The sequence below is a fragment of the Crocodylus siamensis genome, chromosome 8 (assembly GCF_052110815.1).
Source record: "Crocodylus siamensis isolate JL-2025a chromosome 8, ASM5211081v1, whole genome shotgun sequence".
Taxonomy (NCBI): domain Eukaryota; kingdom Metazoa; phylum Chordata; order Crocodylia; family Crocodylidae; genus Crocodylus; species Crocodylus siamensis.
In genome coordinates, this window is record NC_143402.1 from 19,373,416 (window position 1) to 19,396,964 (window position 23,549).

The 23,549-nt window shown below is 42.5% G+C and overlaps 1 protein-coding gene across 2 annotated transcripts in view; it reads right to left on the reverse strand.

The window, feature by feature from the left end:
• ARHGEF9 (Cdc42 guanine nucleotide exchange factor 9) overlaps positions 1 to 23,549 on the reverse strand; it is a 360,924-nt gene that overhangs the window by 112,537 nt on the left and 224,838 nt on the right. For both annotated transcript variants that reach the window (XM_090059156.1, XM_090059155.1), the window contains one exon: positions 1,643 to 1,822. In XM_090059156.1, the coding sequence (XP_089915282.1) occupies positions 1,643 to 1,822 (180 nt within the window). The remainder of the gene's footprint in view (positions 1 to 1,642; positions 1,823 to 23,549) is intronic.

Below are 23,549 nucleotides of genomic sequence, written 5' to 3' on the forward strand. Positions count from 1 at the left end.
CATAAACAAAAGGCTGAGTGAGGACTGGGGCAGGGGGAGAGGGAGAAAGGGCACGTAGGTCAGGTGTTGCTGAACATTGCCTCCTATAGATCACCAAGAAGTAATTGTTCAATGCAAGAAAGTCTTGCTGATCCTGAGGCCCTCCACCCCCCCCAAAAAAAAGAAAAGGAAAGGCAAGAAAGTGGACTGAATCCAGAGGGACAGAGCACAACTTCTGGATGTTGCATGGGCTTCGCCACATTTCATTTGAGCAGCTTCTCCTTCCATGAACTTGTCAATTTGCCTGAGAAGTTAAAGGAAAGAGGCCACTTCAGATAACTTAATGGGGGAGAAATATTGTGCATACCTGCACCATGTCTCCTAAACTCCTACCAATCAGAGATGTAGCCAGCTTACTGATCACCTAGGGCAGGGATGGAGGAATGTAGGGGTATGCCAGCCACTGTACATGAGGGTAAGGCTGGAGGGGGACATGAAGTGAAGGCTTACCTCCCCAAACTACCACTGCTGCTGTAGCAATGTCAGCTTTGCTCTAGCAGATGCAGCCCTATGGTTAGGATCCCTGGGAGCCAATCCTGTTGCCCTGTTTGTTCCCTATCTCCCTCCAATCTATACATAATGGGAGCAGGGCTGTGCCTGCTCTGATCCTGATTACTGCCATCAGATCACAGAAAGAAAGAGTGAGGAGGAGAGGCGTTTAAGTTGGCAGCTGGCTCCTGACTCCCTGAAGAAGCCTGTGAAACAATCCTATTAAGACAGCAGGCAGTGACAATAGCTAAGAAGGTGTCCTCTCATGCTCTTGCTCTTAAAGACTAAATAAATAAATTAAGTGGGTTCTGGTAGCTTTCCTATGTATGAAAAGCATTGTGTTGCTACAGTGGGTTCTTCTAGCCCCTGTGAGAGCTGGATGAATGTAGCAAAAAATCTGCTTCAGTATAGGACAGGAAACAACGAAAGATCATTCCACGTCCCTTTGAAAGGATGACTGTCTGTGAGTACAGCTGGTAGATTTTTTGTCTTTTCTATTTTAAAGCACACAAGAACAATGCATCAAAACCAAACCATGTTTGTGGGAACATAACAGTTTTTGTAAGTCCCTATTCTCAATCAAGAAGACTAGGGGCTTGAGTCTAGGTGTCCTACATACCACGACTGCCTTAAGTCAGTCCTTCTTTCAATAAATGCAAATGCTTAATGAATTCTAGAAGGCAGAACAGCTCCAGAAGGACAAAGTCTGACTCTCTGGGTCTCCCACATCACAGGCCAGTGCCCCAAGGTGCATCTCTCTCTTGCTCTGTCTTTCCCTGCTTTTTCAGGTTTCATCAAAACATTTCTAAACATTGTCTTTTCTTCTTAATGTAGAATGAAAACAAATTTCATAACCTCTAATTTATTTGAGGAGCAGAATTCCTGTTTTCTGGCCCGCCCCACTTGGGAGGAGGTTATAGAGTTTTGCTGTGTTTTTGGAAGAAATGCCCAGGATTTAACCTCTAAGGCTGGGTCCTACATTCACTGCACAACTCAACCTCCCCCTGAAGACAACAGGAGTTTTTAATGAGCGAGGAATGCAGGGTCAGGCCCATAGATCACCACCAACAGTAACAATCCAGTAGAGTAAGATAAGAAAAGGAGAATAGCTCACCCTTACAAAGCTGGCGGGAAACCATCCTTCTTCATCATCAATCTGACCCCACCACCAGTCCTTGTTGGAAGCATCCAGGACCTTGATAACGTCTCCTGCTTTAAATGCCAACTCCCGGTTGGCCATGGTGACGTGATCCCATACTGCCTCAGCACTGACAATAGAACCACCACTGATCAGCTTTAAAAAACAGAACAAGAGACAGTCAGCAGAGGTCTGTCCATGGACATAGACACATTCATATATAAAAACAAAAAAGAAACTCAGCAAGAATAAAACAATTCTTCCCCATTCAGTATCATTATAACTGCCTCCCCCCATATGCAGTAATCATACATTAATCCAAACTGCAGTGATTTACACAGACAGAATATACTGTTTGTGATCACTGTGGGCTTAATGCTGAGAGGTGCTGAAGTACACAGTATTTGCAGGGGCTCAGCATCTCTCAGGATCAGACCCAACACATATAATAAGCCACACCACCACATCACTTCTACACCACACGTATGCACACACATGCTTTCCAAAAGACTAGGCTTTCATGTATACTTTAGATAGCAGAGCATATGACCTGGAGTCCCTATCCATGTCATACTGTATTTATGGCCTCTTGCTGAAGAATTTTAGCTACAGTACAATACCACAGCTCACTCAGCAAAAAAAGGATATCTTAATGGTGTATTGAATTCGCATACAAGTCCAGATTGTAATTTTTGTAAGCTTTCCAATTAACATGGTGCGTGACATGAATTTATTGCTTGTGACAAATGGACCACCGCTGGATTCTGCAATTTTCTGTCCACACTGCAAGTGAAGCATGGAACTGTATCACGTTACCAATTCGTCCCAACCCAGACCTGAAGGGGAGCATCTGTCTCGATAGCTAATTCAGTCCTTGCTCTGTCTACTGAGAGTTCCAGTTTAGTGCTGATTGTGGTGATGGGTTTCATGATCCAGGCACCTATTCACTAGAAATCAGACTAAGGTAACCAGGCTCATTTTCTACAGGCCCCAGTGGATATCCCTTATATGAAGCACTCAGTTTCTTTTGAACTGGGCCACCACAGTGACTTAGAGGTGAAAGGTGCTTCTTTCCATTAGTAGTCTTTTGAGTTACTGAATCTCCCACAACCCGTTAATTAATGTCCACAAGAACTAATCACATAAAACATAATCCCTGCACATCTAAATGAGAATATTGATGTTTTTAATGGGGTAATAAGGTGTGCTTATTCTTTGTCCACTGAATGAATGCAGCACCAAGCAATAAGACAGGATGAGCGAACTGAATTCAGTGACCATGCTAGGAAGGGATAACTTCACATGCACCAATTAGTTTCTTCTTGGAGCTCCTTTTCAAACCCCACTCTTTAATTCACCAGCCTGAGCCATTTTTAGATATGGCTGATATGGGTTCACTTCCAAATCCCAATGTCAGCTTGGAAGGCAAGAGACCCGGCAAGAGACCTGATTCTGCAACCACTCCATTTAAGTTAACAGTGCAAGGCAGAGAGAAAACAACCCATCATAGAAACTATGTAAGAGCACAGGGACTGGTAACTGTTACAAGATTCTGACTCCACTTTTACAAGTTCATCCTGTAAAAAATGTCTAATAAAAAGTTGCCTGTGTGGTAAGTGCTTTTGCAGTAAATCTTTTACAACCACTGCATAGGTTCTCACCGCAAGGATACATGAGCATTCAGGTCACCACAGACAGTTCAGTCAATAGATTTTAGGACCTTATTTACACCCTTGCTTGAGGCCAAACGCCACAGACTTGTAATGAAGACTTGGCATTTCAACCCATCTGTTACCAGAGTCAATGTACATGGAAAATGAAGCCAATTGGGCCTGATCTTGTTTTACCTATTAGGCACCCTAACTTGATCTATACAGCTAAATGTGATCCTGTTCTACCGTGCTTTTCATCTGCAAAGCACAATACAATCATTAACTATTTCTCCCTCTTCACATCCCCGCAAAATAAGGTAAGATCATTTATTCACTTTCTACAGATGAGGAAATTGAAGGAGACATGCCCAAAGTTGAAGAAGAAGTCAGTCAGAGACAGGGCATATAGTCAGAAGTCTGACTCTCTCTGTGTCCTATATTCAGATCACTTGACCACACTTCTGCCTCTTTCTAAAGGCAGAAGACCAATAGCTAGTAGTATCTTCTCATAATGGAGTTACAGGTTCCTGAAATACATCCAGCCTCAATGGACTAGTAAACCTAAACACACTGCTAATAAAAACAACTCATCTATTTTAAATCAAGAGCCAAGTGAAGAAAAAATATTCTGCCTACAAAACTCTGAGGTATAGGCCCTTCTAGGCCTCACAATACACTTGTCAAAGACAGATTGTCTGCAATCTCATAACAGGAGAAAAAAAGAAAGAGAAATAAGGGAATCCCTTGATAAGGGGACATCGATATCAAGCCTTCAGTAGGGTGGCATTGAACTTAATGTACCCATGTGAAGGGCAACTTCAAGCATTAAAATGTATTTAATTTAAAAGCAGATGTTATAAGCCTGTGTATGTGGTGCAGAGCTCCCTCTGCAAGGGGTTGAAAATCCTCAGGTCCCAATAAATTGAATCAGAGTTGAAAATATTTAGTACCATACAGATCCTCAGCACATCATTGGCCCAGGCTTAGAAACTGCACTGTGGTAGCTAAGCAATAATTGGTCTGGAGAAGTGGTGAAGGGTTATGGTGATTGATTGTTGGGCCTAGGGGTCTACAGTGCATGTCTTACAGGCATGTCCTTCAGAAGCCTTAGAGATAGTAAACATAATATTTATTGAATAATTTCTTAAATGAATTCCATGCTGTTTTCCTTAATTCATTCATTCAATGTTTTTAAATCTTACTCACAAAACTGAAATGCTGAAGAAACTCAACTCATACTTACAAATAATGTTTTGGATAAATTGTATGACATGTTTCATTTAAATGACTGACTGTTTGCCTATGCCTTGAGCTGGGATGAGAACTAGTGCAGTGCTTCCTTATACTAATACTTTGCACTTCCCTAACACATCTGAGACTCCCGAAGGCTTTCAGAGGCATGAGCCTTAAGATGAATCAAGGAGTAGCCCTCCCTACATATGGGGGGACCAAGGTACTGAAGAGATGAAGTGAAATGACCAGTGCCACACAAGTTAATGCCAGCACTGGAAAGGAATCTAGATCTAACTCCCAAGTCTGTGGTTTATCTCACTTCCCCCTTTATGTACATTTCTTGGGTACATTAAGATCATCATCATGCTGAATCACGGACAGTATCTCCTCAGGACACACTATTGTACTGTTAGCTCTTTCCAGTTCTAAAATCTTAAGCAAAGTAAAACCTACCCACTGCTAACTCAACCAAATATTAAATTGGATCCTACTTTTCTCTGGAGCAGAGAACAAGAAGGGACCTTATGGGTCATTAAGTCCAGCCTTCTGCTGTCTCGGACACCAAGTCATATAACACCTTTCACAAAGTGATCAAGCTCCACGTTAACACTGATAGGTTTTTTCACCTCACTACTACTGGGAGGCTGTTCTAGAAATTCACTCCTCTGATGATTAGAAACTTCCTTATTTCCACCTACATTTATTTACAGCTAAACTACACCCATTTGCTTTTGTGCCAATGGTCTTTGTATATGAAATAGCTCTTTTCCTTTCTTTCAATGTTTACCTCCCTGTGTTTATAGAAAACAATCATATCCCCTCTCAACCTTCAGTTTACCAGAGTACTCAAGCCAAATCCTTGAAATCTCATCCTGAAAATCAGGCTTGGATCATCCTAGCAGCACGTATCTGGTCTATTTTGAACTAATTTGCTTTGAACATCAGAAGTCAAATGATCCAAGTGTGCTCTCACTCCAGATTTGGGGTCAGAAAAGTACTGTTTTCTCCCTAGGTCAGACTGCAAAGGATCACAGACTTTCACCTTTTGGTTCTCTTTCTTGGATCATCTGAGCATAGACAGCAAATCCCCCAAGCACCACAGCAGCATGACACTGATCATGCCCTTGACCTTCCTATTCTTTATCTGTGGTATGCTCCATAGGGTACTTTATGGCCATGGTCTGTATGAGGGCACGGGCATGGATGAATGTGTGCATTTTCTTTGACTACAAAATTAGCTGTTTTACTAAAGAAAGATGCCAGGTTAGTCTGGCATGCTCTACCTTTGGTAATCTCATGTTGTGTCTCATCTCATTTTTCCATTCAAGATGACCCATGAACACAGTTATTGTAGAAAGGGTTTAATTCCACCTTCCTTCTACAATTTGTATCCATCCACTGTCCTTCCATGTGTACAGATGCCAGTGCATTGAATTCAGAACTTCAGAGGAGTTGAATTTGAGCTATTTTATCGCTTTTTCAGGGTACAGTGACTTGAGCCCCATGCAAACAATTCCAGCACTAAGAACTGTAACTTGGGCAGCTGGGGTAGATGAAAACACCTGCTATGAGCCAGATAAGGACGGGTACTCCTCTAACGTTTTCCTTTCTTTAACACTGGAAGGATCTGAATGATTCTTTTACTAGATGTTTCTGAAGTGACTTTGTAAGGCATTTGCAAACAGGCAAGCCTGGAGTTCCTTCACCTTTAATTTTCACTGCCACAGGACGGAAGAAAGGCCACATGATTCTTTATCTAGTTTTCCTTCCTACCCTCAGCCTGACATGTTAGCAAAGGAATGAGGGTCTCATTGTACAGGCCTTCAGCAAGGGCTGCAATGCCTTCTAGGACACAGAACGAAGCACTGTCTAAAACAAAAGAGGATGTTGATAGGATGGGAATTTTCAAGCTTCCACAAGCTCCAATTCTACCCACGTTTCATGCTGTGAGACATCACGTCGCATCCACAAAACATCCCAACAATCACAGGGCAGGGTTAGAGAGACAGGGCTTGACACCTGCAGCAGCAGCAGGATACAGTGAACTAGAGAAGGGCCAGAAATCAATAGTAAAACTTCTAAGAAAATCCAGTTGAAGAACTGAACATTCTGGGAAGCCCCTGTATCTGGAGCTCCTGAGCCAGACTAGAACCTGGTTAGGACATGCCTAAACTATGAGGAGTTTCAAACCAGGGTCCTAACACTATGGCTTAGCCACAGCTCCACAAAGGGACCTTATGGCTGCAGATAACCTGTGACTCATAAGAGCAGAGATTACCAACTAGTTAGTCTAAAACAACTGATTCAAACTTGATAATGATCCCTGCAATATAAGTAGCTGGAAAGAGAAAGAGCTTCCTGTCTGATAACAAAAATGAAACACACCAATGCATGACAATAGTCTTCCACTATCTAAAAGGTTGTTATAGAGAGGCAGGCATTCACTTGTCTACCAAGTGTATGAGAAGTAGTTATTGGCTTCAAATCTTTGGAGCAAAAAAATTAGGTTAAATATTAGAGGAAACTTTCTAAGTATAAGGACCGTAAAGCACTGACACAGATTACTTAGGAAAGCTACAGAACTGCCCTTTCTGAACAGGTTGAAAAGAAGCCTGAAACAATGTCCACCAGGAATGGTCTTGGTGTACTTCATCCTTCCTAAGAACAAGGAACTGGGCTAGATGAAGTCCCTTCCAGATTTACAACTCTTATGATCCTATGAAGGATATTATGAGGCCTAAAGACATCAATAAACAAATTCTTTCCATTTAATCCCACATGCCACTACCCATCATTGTCTCCATATATGTTAGACAACAATATAAGGCTGTTCTTGTGGCACTTTGATCCAGGATAATGCTAGGAATTAGTGAGAATCTTATGAGCCCATCAAATATTGAGCCAAAAAAGGGTTGGGTGGGTTGCATTGACAGGTAGGGGGTGTGTGTGTGTGTGTGTGTGTGTAACTGGGGAAGTGAAATTTGAATCTGCCTTTTATGAAATAGATTTAATGCTTCCCCCAGCTTTTGAAAATTCACTTGTCATCAGGCAGACAGTGGGGACTGCGATAAACTTTAGAGACAGGTACTTTTCCCATTAGGAAAACACAGTAGATGATCATTTGCATTTATGACTAAGGCACAGTAAATTCTGCATGCCCTGTAGACCAAAAGCACAGATCCCATTAAAACCAATTCTACTTGTCAGCTCATTGTGTTGAAATGGAGAGCCAAAAAGAACACAAGCTACTTGGTGTAAAAGACTTCTTCCTCTCAGCACTTTCACCGTGCACTGACAGTACAAGACAAATGCCTTGGGGCAGAATCCATTTTTTAGCAGGAGCATTGGGTTTAATTTTTGCTGTTTAATTTTCACTGTGCTTCAGGGCATAAGTCAACCACTAGTTGTCTGGTGTTAGGAAACAATTTTTCCTGTGGGCAGGTTACAGGTCCTCAGCTTCCAGGGTGATGGCCCTGGAACCGGAATCTCAATAAAACAGAATGATTAGCCATTATGAGGCTCATTCCACCTGCCTGTCAAGCATCTGGTATTGGCTACTGCTAGAGCTAGTATACCAGGCTAGTTAGACGATTGGTCTAATTCAGTCTGGCAGTGGAGTGGCTGTGACATAGATGATTACATGGTCAGTTGGGTGGCAAATTGGCTTAAGGGTCGCATCCAGAGAGCAGTAGTGGATGGGTCAGTATCAACCTGGAAAGATGTGGGCACTGGGATCCCGCAAGGCTCAGTCTTTGGATCTGTGCTATTCAATGTCTTCATCAGCGACTTGGATGGGGGCACGGAGAGCACTCTGTCCAAATCTGGATGACACAAAATTACGGGGTACGGTAAACACACTAGTGGGAAGGGATTGAATCCAGGCAAACCTGGACAGGTTGGAAAAGTGGGCAGAAAAGAATAGGATGCAGTTCAACAAAGACAAGCGCAAAGTTCTGCATCTAGGGAGAAGGAATCACCAAAACACCTATAGGCTAGGGGATGACCTTCTTAGCAGCAGAAAGGGATCTCAGAGTCATAGTTGACTCCAAGATGAATATGAGCCGTCAGTGACAAAGTGATCAGTAAAGCTAACCACACTCTATCATGCATTAGCAAGTGCATCACAAACAGGTCCAGGGAGGTGATACTTCCCATCTATGCAGCACTGGTCAGGCTGCAGCTGGAGTACTGCGTCCAGTTCTGGGCACTGCACTTCAAGAAGGATATTTATAACCTTGAGAAGGTCCAGAGGAGGGCCACTCATATGTTTAGGGGCCTGCAGGTAAGGCCCTACAAAGAGAGACTGAGGGACCTGGATCTCGTCGGCCTCCACAAGAGAAGGCGGAGAGGTGATCTTGTGGCCATTTACAAATTCATCAGGGAGGGGCAGCAAGAAACAGGAGATACTCTAACTACCAGGGCACCCCTTGGAATAACCAGGAACAACAGCCACAAACTGACAGAGAGCAGATTTAGGTTGGATATCAGGAAGAACTTCTTCACAGTAAAGGTGGCTAGAATCTGGAACGGGTTTCCAAGGGAGGTGGTGCTCTCTCATACCTTGGGCGTCTTTAAAAGGAGACTGGACAAGCACCTGGCTGGGGTCATATGATCCCAGTGCTCTTTCCTGCCCAGGGCAGGGGGTCAGGCTCAGTGATCTACTGAGGTCCCTTCTGACCCTACTATGAAACTATAATTCTTATGTTTCACTATCATTAGACAAAGAATCCAGTTAGTAAGGAGAAGGAGAGAGGGGGACTCTCCTCAACTCAAGTTCACAACTGACCTGTTTCTGAACATACATTGACTGCACTTGGTGCCACTGCAGCTTTTCTAACACCTTTCACTGCAGGATCCTAGATCATTTTCCATGTATCTAGAAAATTCAGCTTCACATCACTCAACTATGATAGGGAGTACGGTTAGACTCATCCTAGTAGCTGATGGATTGATCCAGAATATAAAAACTTAATGATTTATTTGAGCACAGAGAGCAAGTCAGTGCCTGATGTGATTAGAAGCTATAGATCTAGACTCCCAGCACCAGCCTCTTCTGGGTCAAGACAAACATCTTTTGTAGTAAGGACTTGTTGCAAAGCAAGTGGCTGTATGGGGAGGGTTTTTACAAAGACTGAGAGAGAGAAATTGCCTCTCACATCTCAGCTGCACCATCTCCCAACAGTCAGGGCAGGACTGACTTACAGAACACATTCTAATGCTTTATCCAATCTCTCCCAAGCAAATAAGGAGGACTTCCAGCCCTGCCTCAGGGGAAACTGCTCCATAGTGGGGTGGGAAAGGAAATGGTTTTCCCATTCTCCTGAAATCCAAGACTGCAGAGTAACCAGCAGTTCAGTGATTAAAGCACTCCTCAGAGATGGAAGACCCAGGTGCCTATCTTTCCTCTGCCTGATTCAGAGTAATCTTCTACCTCTGCAGTGAGTATCCTTAATCACTGGGCTCTTCACTATTCTGGCATGGGTGGTCCTCTCTCTTTCTCTTATTTTGGCCAGAAATTCCATCCCAGCCTTCTCCCAGTGAAACCAACATATTTCCACAATACATCTCATCTCTAATATAGGCATTTCCAAATGAAGAAATGTTTTGTCAACATATATCTGATAGCCCTGTTCCACAATTACATTGACCTCACTATGAGTTAACTTCTCCTGACATCCAGCCTAATTTGAAGATTATAATATTTTAGAACTTTCACCTAAACTTAGAAAATCTGAGAGGAAGAGTGTTAACAACAAGTAACCGAAAGGGTGAATGGGAGAACAAATGGGACTAGTGAACCAGAACAAAGACTGCCTCTGGTCCTGGTCCTGTTACTCTTGGACATAACAGAGCTCTCACTGGGAGCATCTACACAAGATGTTTATTACATAGTAGCCTAATACTACTGTGCAGTAGATGTGCCATGGCAAAAACTGTGCTAATACGCTACTGCGCAGTAGTATTAGGCTACTGTGCAGTTAACGCCACTAAAAAGGCGTGTGCCAGTGCTATTGTGTATACTGCCAGTTCCTGCACATTGATTTAATACTCAGTTATACGAGTACTAAATTTAATGTACCGTAACTATAGTACATTAATAAATGTGTAGATGTGCCCACTGAGGTCTGCAGGAGCCCTCTGACTCCAATGGGCCTTTGAAGCAGTAGAACCCTGGAGTGCACACAATGCACCTGGGCTAAGTACAGACAGTCAGAAAGCCCAAGGGTGAATCGATTCAGTCTTTGCAGGTTAGTCTAAGCTGCAGAGATTAAACTGAAAAACAACTGGTCAGACATTTACCTTTGATTCAGGTAATGCAGCCACATGACTGCAGTTGCTAAGGTCAGAAGCCAGAGGGTGCTACAGCATGGCTCTCTGGTACATAGCCAACATGGGCTGTGTTTTCACTTCCTCTTCCTGCTGCTCCCAAGGTCTCTGGGATTTGCAGTCCAGTATCTCAGCAGCAGGACTCTGGAGGGTTGTTCATAACTTCCTCTTCCTGCTTTCAGGTATCTCTGGGATTTGTAGTCCACAGTTGCAGCCAGCAGTAGGTTTGAGTGGAGGAAGGGAAGTTTAACTTCCCTCCCTGGCCCCAGACTCCAGACAGGGTTTGCCAGGGGGAGACAGTGAGCCAGCCAATCATCCAACTAGGGAGCGGAGGGGTGGGGCCAGCCCTGCTCTCTGGAGCAGACAGCACAGCCCAGCCCTGCTCAGGGCTGGAAAGCATGCTGGGATGCTGGGGGACTCTGATTTAACTTGAACCAGGAAGGGCTCTGTGACAGAAGTTTCATAAACCGGTTTGACCTAAATCAGTTGAGTCTGATACTACATTCAACCAGGCTTTTCCTTAAAATAGTTTCAGTCATTTTGAAACTATTTTATGTGCACTGAGCTTCTGTTCTGTTACAGGTTTAAACCAGTTTTTGATCACTTAAACCAGTTTATGTCCAACATTTGTCCCTAGCCCAGGTGACAGGTAGGATATACTGCCACTTGATTAAAACTCCTGGAGCCTTTGAGCTCCAGCTGCCAGAATGACATGATGCACAGAGGATTTAATATTCAAACAATGCTCTTTCACTGGAGTTACCAACACATCCCATGGATTTACCAGATGCTCAGTACCACACGGCATTTCGCTGTGCCTTAGTAGGAACTGATCATTACAGTAGTACCTAGAAACTCCAAACAAGATTATAGCCCCGTTGTGCCAGGTACTATGAAACCAGACAGCAGTAAGCAGCCTGCCTTAAGGAGGTTTCAGGATAAACAGACAAGAGAGACCCATGGTGTGAGGAGACACAGAGGCCCAGAGGGAGGGAGAGTGCCTTGCCTGAGGTCACGCATCAGATCTGTGACTGTGCCGCGAATGGAGCTCACCTCTCCGGAGTCCCGGTCCAGTGTTCTTTTCAACAGAGCACCCAGCCTCCCATTACAGCACACTGCTCTCATGTACTTTCTTTTCTATCCTACTCTGATCTAGTTTCCAGGCCAGGGCAGAACCATCGTAAGTGGATATTTAACAATGTTAGGGAGGCTGCCAAAAATAATGCTCTCAAAAGCAATAATGAAGACGGGTTCTATGTGTTTGCACATGAAGATGCTAAAAGTCAGACCAGCTTTCCAGCAACATCAGGATGAGCCAGGGAGGAGCTCCTGACACTGGCAAGGCAAGACTGTTACAAGCAGTGCTTCAGTAGACTTGTTGTGGTGTGCTATCGTAACACCACTGCAGATTGCAGAGCTCACTCAGCCAGGTTCCTAATGACTAATGTTATGAAAGCTTTGAAACTCCCGCTTGGCATGCAGTCCTGCTTGCTTTATTTTTATTAAAGCTTTCCGAATGCCCCAGCCAAAGGGGAGGGATAATTGTTAAAGCCAAAAGGAAAACCTCCAAGCAAATGAAAAGAGAAACTCAAAAACCCGGAGGTGGTGGCTTGGCTCTGGGATCTGCAAGCTTCCCTCTGTCGATGGCTTTGTGTTGCCACACTCAGATAAAAGTGGCCTGTGCTCAGATTAAAGGAGAAACAAGGGACAACCATGGGGAAAGGAACGCCGAAAGGTTCTGTTGTGACAGCACCACAAGAGGAAGATGTGCTCTAGGATGGAAGCAGCCCCCAAACCCAATCACTTTCTAGGGAACGTAGTTGTACATGACTGTGCAGAGATGAGAGATTCAGAGGGGATGGCCTGAAGGGATTTCTCATGATGACACAGTTCCACATGTTTCATTCATCATCTTCCTAATAGACTGCAAGTAAATCTAGCATGGACTAATTAAATCTGTGATACTAACTATAGCTCCTAAAACACGTAAGTACTCTTCAGCTTATCACCTACATCACTATGCAGAAAATATTAGCAAAGAGTCCTTTCATCAATTATTGCATGCACTAGGTCCATTCTTTCTCCAGTCATGAATAATGCAACACAGGTTGAGCAAAGTTTAACTAATGTATTATAGGTTTTCTTCCTTAACAGTGCCGTGTTTGCCACAATTCACCTCAGCTTGTAGATAACTGTTGTGGCACTTTAGTTCATGCTGACTGCTTATACGGCTTCTGAGCCAGTCAGGACCAGGAACCACTGACCTAAATAGTGGAAGGATCAGGCTCCTGGGTTTTTCCAAAGCACCCAACAGTAGTATTGCCCAAGCATGAGGTTTCCACATTTTTCTAGGTTGAACTAGAGTGGTAGGTGAATGAGAAGGGGGCACTGTGAATGAGTGAACCTTGGTCTTGGTCCCGTCAGGCTGAATTTTCCTTTGAGATGCCAGCTTCTGATTCAGATCTATAAAGTCAGGATTTAGTTAAAGGGTCCCGTCTGCACCATCCCAGAAACCACCCTTCCTTACTTGATTTCCAAATGAATAACTTCATACAAAAACTATTTCCAAACTCCACAGTGGAGCAGACAAGTAGGAACCACATGTTTTAGGTGGTAAGATCAGCTGCTGCTGCAAAATTTTGCTAAGCATTTACTGCTAATCGGCACTAACTAGCTTCCCAGTTGGCTGGGCCACGGAGACCAAAATGTATAAAGGCTAGAAGTCATTCAGGGTGGTCTCCTCAGATGAGGAGTGGGACACATAAAGGTGGGGGGCGGGGATGTATCCTTTCTCCCTGTGTGTATCTTTGGGGATAAATTACTCGTGTCAGATCCCAGTTTTCAATCCAGAACATTTTACCAGACTAAATTCACTTATAAAACATAGATATACTAAATATGAAATATGGAAAATTCCACACACCCTCAAATCTACCCAAAGAGCTCCATTTCATTAGATGACAGATGTTCATGGGAAAACATGGCAAACAAGACAGTTATTTACCCTAACCTGTACAGAAAAGTCCTGTACAACTGAATAGGGATCAAATAAATAAGGGTCTAGCGAATGTCCTGTAAACACCTGCATAATTTCTAGGAGGATGATCTATTTTCTCTATGCAGTTTGAATGATCTTATAATTCAGGCATACTTCTTTGTCAGATCTGTTAACAGTATATTGATATAATTATACCAGCATATTTTCTGGTTGGATGCTCTTTTTCCAGGATAAGACTGGATCATTTTGTCTAAAGTAAACTTCTTTCCAAGTACTAGAAGCTAAACTGATAAAGATTATTTTATACGGAATACACGTGTCCATGGGGTAGGAAAGGGAGTAGAAGGAGCTAGGGGCTATGCCAGAATAGTTATATCCATTTAAATTCACATCTTAGGTTGAAAACACTTTGCTTTGTAGACAAGGACTTGCAGGCTATAAAATAACTATCATTTGTTATTATACTCAATAGACCTTTTCCACAAGGGCAGCATCTGAAATTCTGAAATGCTTTCAAACAAATCTATATAGGAAACTGGCACTCAGGAAAAAAAAGTCATTATTAAAAGCAAAAGCAAGAGAATCAGAGACAAAAATGACCTGGAAATTCCCAGCCAAATAAGAATACCACCATTTGATTCATATACTCCCATAAGACAGACACGCATCCCATGCTGGCTTACCCTCCTGTGTTCAAACTGCATTTTTCTTTCACTGGTAACATTTACAGCATGGACTGATGGGACCGTTACTCATGAGACCATTTCCTGCAGTAACCATGCCGTCATCTCAGGGGGGTTCAGGGGAAAGAATTCATAACTCTGGTAAGATATACCCATGCATCTCTATCACCAAAACAAACTACAGCGCAGCCACTGGACTGACTCTTCAGGATGGGCACCAGAGCAGAACATACAGCAGAAATCAGGCCTGTGTATTTCAGTCTAATATATTTCTGGTCTTAATGATCAGGATAAACTTGAAACACAAAGAACAGAACATATATGAAAATGCCACTGAAGCCAAGCACTGTGCATTAGCTCATGTATAATTTCCCCAGAGGCTTGCTGGTTTATTTCTTTTTAAAAAAGAAATTATACAAACTGAATAAAGCTAAATCATAGTGGATAATCTGCATGGCTCATTCATAACTCAAATGGGAGGGCATTTGCACTCAATTTGCTTATTCTCTGAAGAGGCACAATCATACAAAGGTTAAGCATAAGGCAAAGAATTTCTCTTTTTTGCATTCAAGCCCTTCGATGAATCTGACTAATAGACAGATTTCAACTGAAAAGGCCTGATTGGAATAACAGTGCCTCTGATATTCTTGGGTTACTGAATGGTTGGTGCAGTGGGATAGATGCTTTACATATAAAAGTGAGAAATCAGTGCAGATTTGAGGGTTAATTTAGGGTAGGTTACTTTCTTCATTAATTTGCTTTTCTTAAAGAGACATAGCCTGACACAAGAGAAATCACTTGGTGTAATATATTTTACATTTAGTAGACTCCGGGATACAGTCCTGATGATTCCCATCTTAATGAGTCCACATAGCTCTCATTAATACTAACAGCAGCAACCCAGAGATGCATACATACCTGGAAAGGAGTAAATGCCTTTAAAATCAAGGCAGTAATAAAGAAAAGAGTTGGCACTCAAATGGAGTTACTCCAATGTGACCTGCTAATGTGGGTTTTAATTGGCTCTGAAGCCTTGGCAAGTACTCTCCTTTGACGGTACATATGTTCCCATATTTACTTTTCAGTTCCCTTTTGTGCAGAAGGCACATTTAGCCTTGCTTGCTTGGTGGCATAGCAACTTTCACATGAAGTAATTACAAATATCTACAGAACACTTTCTCTTAGCAAGGGTAAATTATCTTGTGGGCATGGCAAGCTTAGAACTAGAACTGCTCAGAGTCTCTCCAAAAGGAGTCTGTACAGAGCAGTCTACAAACCTGGACCCTGATACAGTAAAGCTTTAAACCTCAGATCCTTAAAGGTTAGTTGGCACCTAACTCACAGAAATGAGTGGGAGTTAGGTTCCTAAATACTCCAGAGGATCTCAGCATTAATCTAAGTCCTTGTTTCCTGAACAGAGATAGGATCGAACACATACTTAAAGTCCGGTTAGCCGCCTTTGATGAGCTGGGGCCTTATTGAAAATGCTTGTGTAAGTATATAGCTATATTCTGCCTTGACTTATGCCCAGTTGAATCTCATTGATTTTAGTGAGTCTGCTGTGAGGGTAGGGCAAGAAACATAGGACTTCCAGTGTTATAAAAAATATGCGGAATAAGTGTTTCAAATATTAATAAAATGTCTATACAATATGAAATGCTGTTACAGATATCATCAGAAACATCACCAGGTACTGAACACTACAGATTAGATGGAAAAATGGCTGGATCAGGAATAATAAAACCTATGTCCATTTAACATTTTGTCCTAAGTGCTGTCTTTCTCTAGGAATGGCGGAGAATAGGAATCTGCCCCCCAGGGATCTGGAAGGCTGAATTCTACTTATAGTTATGAAAGCAAGTTGTTTTCAGCCACATAGCATCTTTTGTGGTACAGAAAGATTTCACTATAATTGCTCAGAGGCTGGAGGGATTTTTACTTGATCTACTTATGTATTTTAGAAATATATTGCAGAAGTCAGGATATTTGAGGTGCATCTTATAGACTACCTGAATCAGAGATGCATAAGCTTTCATGAGCTCAAGAGTTCAATTAATCAGATACTCTATTTTTTACTTGACTTCAGACTAATGCAGTGAAATACTTTTCTCTTCAGAAATGGGTATCACATGTATTACCATGGTTAACTGGGTCTTACATGGAAAAACTAAAACAGGCAAATTATGTAGACTGATCATAATGGGTTGCATTATTCAACACAACATAGCTACTTGCAGTGGCAAAAGCACATAGAGAACACAATTTTTCCTACTCCAAAACTCAAGGCGTCACTAAATGAGACGCTACATTAGCTCTGAGGAATATGGGTTTTTGACACATACCTAAGAAGTTTAATTGCATCTAGAAAAGGGCAGAGGTAGACAGAAACACATGCACACACTGTAGTCACATAAATCAATTGCTGTTGCTACCTAATAAAATGCAGCAACTTGATTGCCTGGAATAACATTTGAAAAAAAACTGAAAAAGCAAAAACAAATTAAACCCGAAGAAAATAGACTCCTTGCGATATAAAAGCTGTCAAAGTCAGGCATAATCTGGAAGACCAGGAAGCTGAGGAAATTGAAAAGAAGATTCTCAGCTGGGGTACCCCTCCTGGAGACCCCAGGTACAAGAACTGGGGCAAGAGCCCCTCAGAAGATATTAATTGCTGCACTTCATTTTAAACAGGCTTAAAATGCAGCAAAAGACATAGGTTGTATCATATTAATTCACAGGCTAGGCCCAAAGTAACTGAAACCCTGCATAGATGGAGACTTAATACTGCCAATTTCTGCATGCTGTAAGAATAAAATGGTAAAGTTTAAAAAACACTGATATTTTTAGTGCAGAGATAAGGCTGGGAGTTTCACTGTTATTAGTGCACATTGCTGCTTGGGACAGATAAAAATTCAGATGCCTGAATTACACTGATTACAGTCGCTGCTCAGGCTTTTTATCCAATACTCTCATCTCCTGATTCCTTAGGATAAGTCACTCTGCAGTTTACTTCTAATAATGTCAGGCAGTAGCTCATTTGCAGATGAGCATGAGAAGGACAGGACCATTTAGTGACTGCTTTGCAGGCCCCAAACCCAGCTAAGAAGGTGCTCTACAGTTTAATTAGATGTGACCCTGGAGTAACTGATAGGCTTAGGAAAGGACATATTCCTCCACATGCCACCTCAGGTTTCTGATGACTTTGCAGGGTTAATAATAGACCTTGGCTAATTGGCTAGCTGCCAGCTGAACCAATGGAAAGCAGAGCCTGCCAACTTGTCCTTTTGCAAATGAAGGGACATCCAGGAAAAATGTCACATTTGCAGCCGTAGATAGCAAAAAAACTGGACAGGCCCCCAGAAGAAAAGTGGGGAGAAGCAAGTGTAAGCTCCCAAATTTTTATACAGAACTTGATTCCTTCCATTCAAATTTAGAGGCGTTTGGATATGAGCCCAATCTCTCAGTGTTGTAGCACTTGGGCCCAAAAGCCAATAAGAGACTTAATAACCCCTAGGATCAGGTGTCCCAGTCCATGATTGTCCCAGTAAATAAAGCAACATATACACAGCAGACCAAATTCATGTCTTTGTATCAATTAGATCTTGTATTTGTTCCATAGGCCCCTTCATTGGTGCCAACCCAGATGTACACATGAGACTTTTCAATTTAGGCTGGTGGACATAAGCAAACTCTATGGTACCCTCTGCTTCTCTAGTTCCCAGACTAATTAATGCCTTTGCTGTCTAGAGTCATCTTTCTTGTCTTGGCTTGGACTAAACAGTACAGAAAGGATTGCTAAATACACCACTCTATCCAGATGGTTCCAAAAACTTTCTGCAGCCTATGTTGCAGGTCCTGCTGAGACCAGGACCCACAGGGGAGAAGGAATGCCAACAGTGCAGGATCCCATGGGCTCCACAGGAGTTGTATGGTATGATATGCTTTGTTACACTTTAGAGCAGGGTGTCAAACTCAAATCAGTTGGAAGACTGCACTCCTTCCTTTTCAGGTGCCTGCAGACCATACCCCAGCTCTTGCCCTGGCAGCCTCAGCAGTGCCAGAGGCAGAAACTCTGCCCCCAGTGCTGGGGCTTCCTATGATGGTAGCCAGCAGCCTGACCAGAGCTGCTTGCTGCTGCTCTCCCTTGGATAACAGATGCCGCTGTGGGAAGTCCCACCACCACAGCCAGAGCCAGGGCAAAAGTCTGCCAGGTTGATCGCCTGGATCAAAGGACCAAATCTAGCTCACACGCCTTATGTTTGACACCCCTGCTGAAACTGGTTTAAGATAACCTGATTGAATGTAGTATCAATCTTATCTGACTTGGGTCAAACCGATTTATGAAACTTCTGTCCCAGACTCCTTCCTGGTTCAAGTTAAATCACAGTCCCCCAGCATCCCAGCATGCTTTCCAGCCCTGGGCTGGGCTGGGCTGGGCTGTGCTGTCTGCTCCAGAGAGCAGGGCTGGCTCTGCTCCTCCGCTCTCTAGCTGGAGCAGTGAGAGCTGGCTGACAACGGGGTGGGGGTGGGCAAGCCCGGCTGGGGATGCAGCCCAATCTAGACTGCCCCCTCCAAGCAAACCCCAGCTGAGGTCTGGGGTGTGTGTGGGGGGGGAGAGTTAAACACCCCATTCCCTGCTCAAACTTACTGTTGGCTGTGGCTATGAACTACATATCCCAGAGGCAGTTGGAAGCAGGAAGAGGAAGTGATGAGCAACCCTGCAGAGTCCTGCTGCTGTAAATCTGATTGCAAATCCCAGAGACCTTTGGGGGCAGCAGAAGGAGGAAGTGAACACACAGCCAAAGAGCTGTGCTCTAGCACCCCCAGCTTCTGGCCTGAGCCACTGCAGGCATGTGGCTGCATTTCCTGAATCAAAGGTAAATGTCTGTTCACTCCGGTTTCAATTTAATCTGTGCAGTTGAGACTAACTTGCAAAGATTGAATCAATTCAGCTTCAGGGTTTCTGACTGTCTGTACTTAGCCCAGAGGGTTCCACACACTCCATATCCTACAGACCTTACCCTCTGAGGCAATGTTGCCTTCACCAGTATGGGAGCCAGGAATCCTTCCTAGCGGGGTCTTGAGGGCTCATATTACTTATACTTCCCGCATCCTCCTCCCTGCCAGCATGTCTACCTCAGAAACTAGGCCCAAGTGGCGCACAGATTATATTTCTCAAAATGAAATGCATCTACCTGTCATGCACCTCTGCTTGAACAACATGTAATTACACCACACAAGACAGTAAGGCAGACAATGAAAACAAACCCTATATAAAACTGAAAAAGAAAACAAGGGAACCAATTTAATAAATTCATGGTTCTTTTAAGGATTGTTTACAAAGCCGGAGTGGTAAACTATAGTGACTGTATGGTCCTGAGCGTTAGGGGTTTTGTTCTGGGGAATACCCAGTAGCCACTGATCTCACACATGAGCTGGAACCTGGTCTGACTAAACAGTCCGTTGGCCAACCTCAAAACTGAACCAAGAACCTCCACACCTAAAAAGTAGGAGTCTCCACAGCCCTACCTTTGGGGCCAAACTCTCCCATGGGGATGTCATAGATTCACATATTTTGTGGACGGGGTAGAAAGGAGAACCATACTAATGCTCTACTAGGAGAAGCAGAAGTGAAAAAACATAATAAGTGTTAAGCTTGATCAGTTTATGACATGGTAAACTGCAATGGCAGGGGACTGAACGTGATGATCCAATCTGTCCCTTCCAATCCTATGTGCTCTGTGAGACACGCTGATCCAGGTACTACAGTTGGTCTGTTGCTTTCTTTTGAAAATATATTGAACAGGTGCAATGACAATTAATCTGATCCTACAGATCCTACAGATTCTTTCCTCACTTCTGGGAAAGGACTTTGTATATTAGCAGAAGCAAAATAAACTCTTGGCAGAGTGCAGTGGATGAATTGGGGGTTTTGTTTTTTTTAAATTGAAGTTAGAAAAGAAAGGGAACTATGAAAAAAAACTATTTAATTTGGTCTAGAATAATGAGGACTCCAGCATTATAGCTGGATGGTTCCAGTGCAGTGGAAAAATTGAATAATTTCAGATATAATTTCACTGAGCTTGACTCCTTATGAACCCTTTGTCCAAACTTCTTATTCAGGGCCAGCAGTCAGGAAGTTCAGAAGGGAAAGCAGCTCTGCTCACAAGATTCAAATGGTGCATGGTGAATGGTTTATTCTTGGAATTTAGCCTTTCTCTCTATTCACAAAGATAAGTCACTGTTTCAAATTGTTCAGTAAAGTATCTCTACAAATACATCTGGACTGCTTGTTGGTTGACAAAGTGCATACGTCAAAGACGGCTCATAGGGGTTCACAATGCATTTGTTGGATGATGCTTGCAATTCAGCGTCTGGACTGGGTAACTGGGTGACTCAGACAGATGGTATGATTTCAGTTTTCTGTTTAGCAGCACTAAGGATCTTCATTGCACAGATATTGACACAAAGGAAAATATCACCTAAACTTGCATGTGAACAAAATTACACTGCAGAAATACCTGCAGAAAAACAAAATGAAAAAGGAAGCAACAAACCCAGAATTCATCGCAATTCACAATTTAGATTTAACAATCTTGTTTGCAAATGCTGTTCTCACTATTCATATAGTTTTACTCCTGACCAAGCTTTTGAATAAGAAACTCTACTCTTGAAAATTGCAACCATATGTTACATTTTTAAATACAAAAGTTATTTTTCATTTAGCAAATTGACATAGAATCACAGATATCTCATCAGAATCATAGTAAGTCTGAATGACGGTGGGCTTTGAAGGTGTTCAGATCCATCAAATGATCTCAACCCAAATCAATCTCAAATAGGAGAAAAAATAGATAAAGCCTGCCGAGTCCTACTATTCAAGCTAGGAGAGGTTTAGACCAATTTTTGGTTCCAAACTTTGCAGGATGAGGACAATCCCTAATTAAAATAGGATGGAAAAAGCCTACAGGCCATTGTCACTGTCAGGATCATAAATAATGCACATTTTAGTTGTTAACAATCAGCAATAGCAAGTAATTCAAACATGCCTATTATAAACTGAAATATCATTTTCTTTCACAAACACTTCCTGGACTATTCATGGAGAGAACATGTCTATTAGCAAGTGAACTTCTAGACAGGTGGGCTGAGCAATTTCAATGTGTGCTGCTTTTTTTCTAGTTCAAAGTGCAGTCAAACATAATGGTGCCTCATAAAAGCATCAGAAGAAATGTGCCATATTATCAACTCCACAGTACCAAGGGTAATGTCCTGATCCCTCCTTGCTGCGTACTTGAAACAAGCATCTAACACTAGGACAAAAAGTACAACATGTGCACAGATCTTTCGCCTTTCCCTTCCATGTATTCTGTCGGCAAAAGAATCCATGAAATAGTAACCTCGGCTATCTGACATAGCAAAATTAACACACGCACCACACAGACAGACAGATAAACCAACCCATCTCTTGAAAGCAGAGGGGAAAACCACCCTATTTCAGTTACAACTGGGTGGCATCTGCTGGCAAATGCTGATTATTTAATAACAATCACCCAATTTCACGGTGAACACTCTCGGTACTTAAATGTGCCCATTGACACTGTAACAAGCTTCCAAAGTTTAATTAAAAAGCATAATTCCCAACAGAAAAAAGGCCATAGATGATACAATGTAGCTTATACTGCTCCCTGCACACCAATAAGCACCTCATGAATCATAGGAATGTACTACACTGCTAATGTCTGTGCTTATAATATGCTACGGGCTCACAGGCTATGGACCTCAGCAGGAGGTTGGACCTCTGGAGGTTCCCCTAGATGCCCCTCCTCTGGAGGTCTACTTCTCTATGACTATTACAGTAATGGAAGCCGAGAGCATGAGGCCTGCAAGCCTGGCCTCCTTGCCCCCAAACCGAAGAGAACAGAAACACTAGAAAAAGCACTGCGACTGATAAAAACCTGTGGCTACAAATACTGAGAAGTACATATGAATTAAGATAAAAACTCATTTCTCCTCACACACATTTTAGTATTTCACATGTGAATAGTTTCAGCTTCCAACTCAGTTTCACCACTCTCATAACAAAGTCATCTCATTGGAATAATTAGTGTATTCACGTTTAAATGGGCCCAAGTACATTGAAAGCCAGCATGCAAAGATGATTTGTTTTCATGGCAAAATTATGTTTTCTCTGGTTAACTGGTTTGATTTATGATTCATTAAGGGATAACGAGAGCTGAGTGAACTATCTTCAGTGAACAAATCATTTGACAATTTCTGGCTGCTTTCTCTTTCTGTGAATTATCCATGAGCAGACTCATTGTTACATAACTGTTTGTTGTTCATAACGATTCAACAAATATTTTAATCCAGCAGCCTATGGTTTCTTCACAAGCTAATTATATCAGCTTATTGCTTAAGATTTTAACTATTCATAATTTGCTATTTGGGTCATGTAATTAGTTACTGAAGTCATGTGCCTCTGTTTCTGCTTACGGATTGGATGATTATTGAGATCTAAAGAGCTTTCAGCATGGCTGGACTGAGTACTTGCATTAGGATGTGCGATGCTACCTTAAGGCAAACATGGCACAGCTCATGGGACTCTAGGTGTATGGGTCATGAATGAATCAAGTTTTGCACTATTCACCCACCTTGAGAGACAGTCCTCCATTTGTTCCATTGTATAGATAATTTTTCATCTGGACAAAATGGAAAGCATGTCACACATCCAAAGAGAGGCTGACCCAGCCCCAAAGTCCTACATCAACACACCTGGACAAAGTCATTAGCCCGTTAAAAGAAAACATGCAGCTGTCAGGTTAAGAGGAGTGAATAATCACCTAGTGAATCACTGCTGAGACAAGCCTCCCAGGATGTGGTCTGGAGTCAGAACATGTTCTCTTCAATTAATCATTTATCAGACAGGACTTGCTATGACAATGAAGTTAAGTGGCAACTTTAAAGGTGAACCAAAATGTTACTTTTAG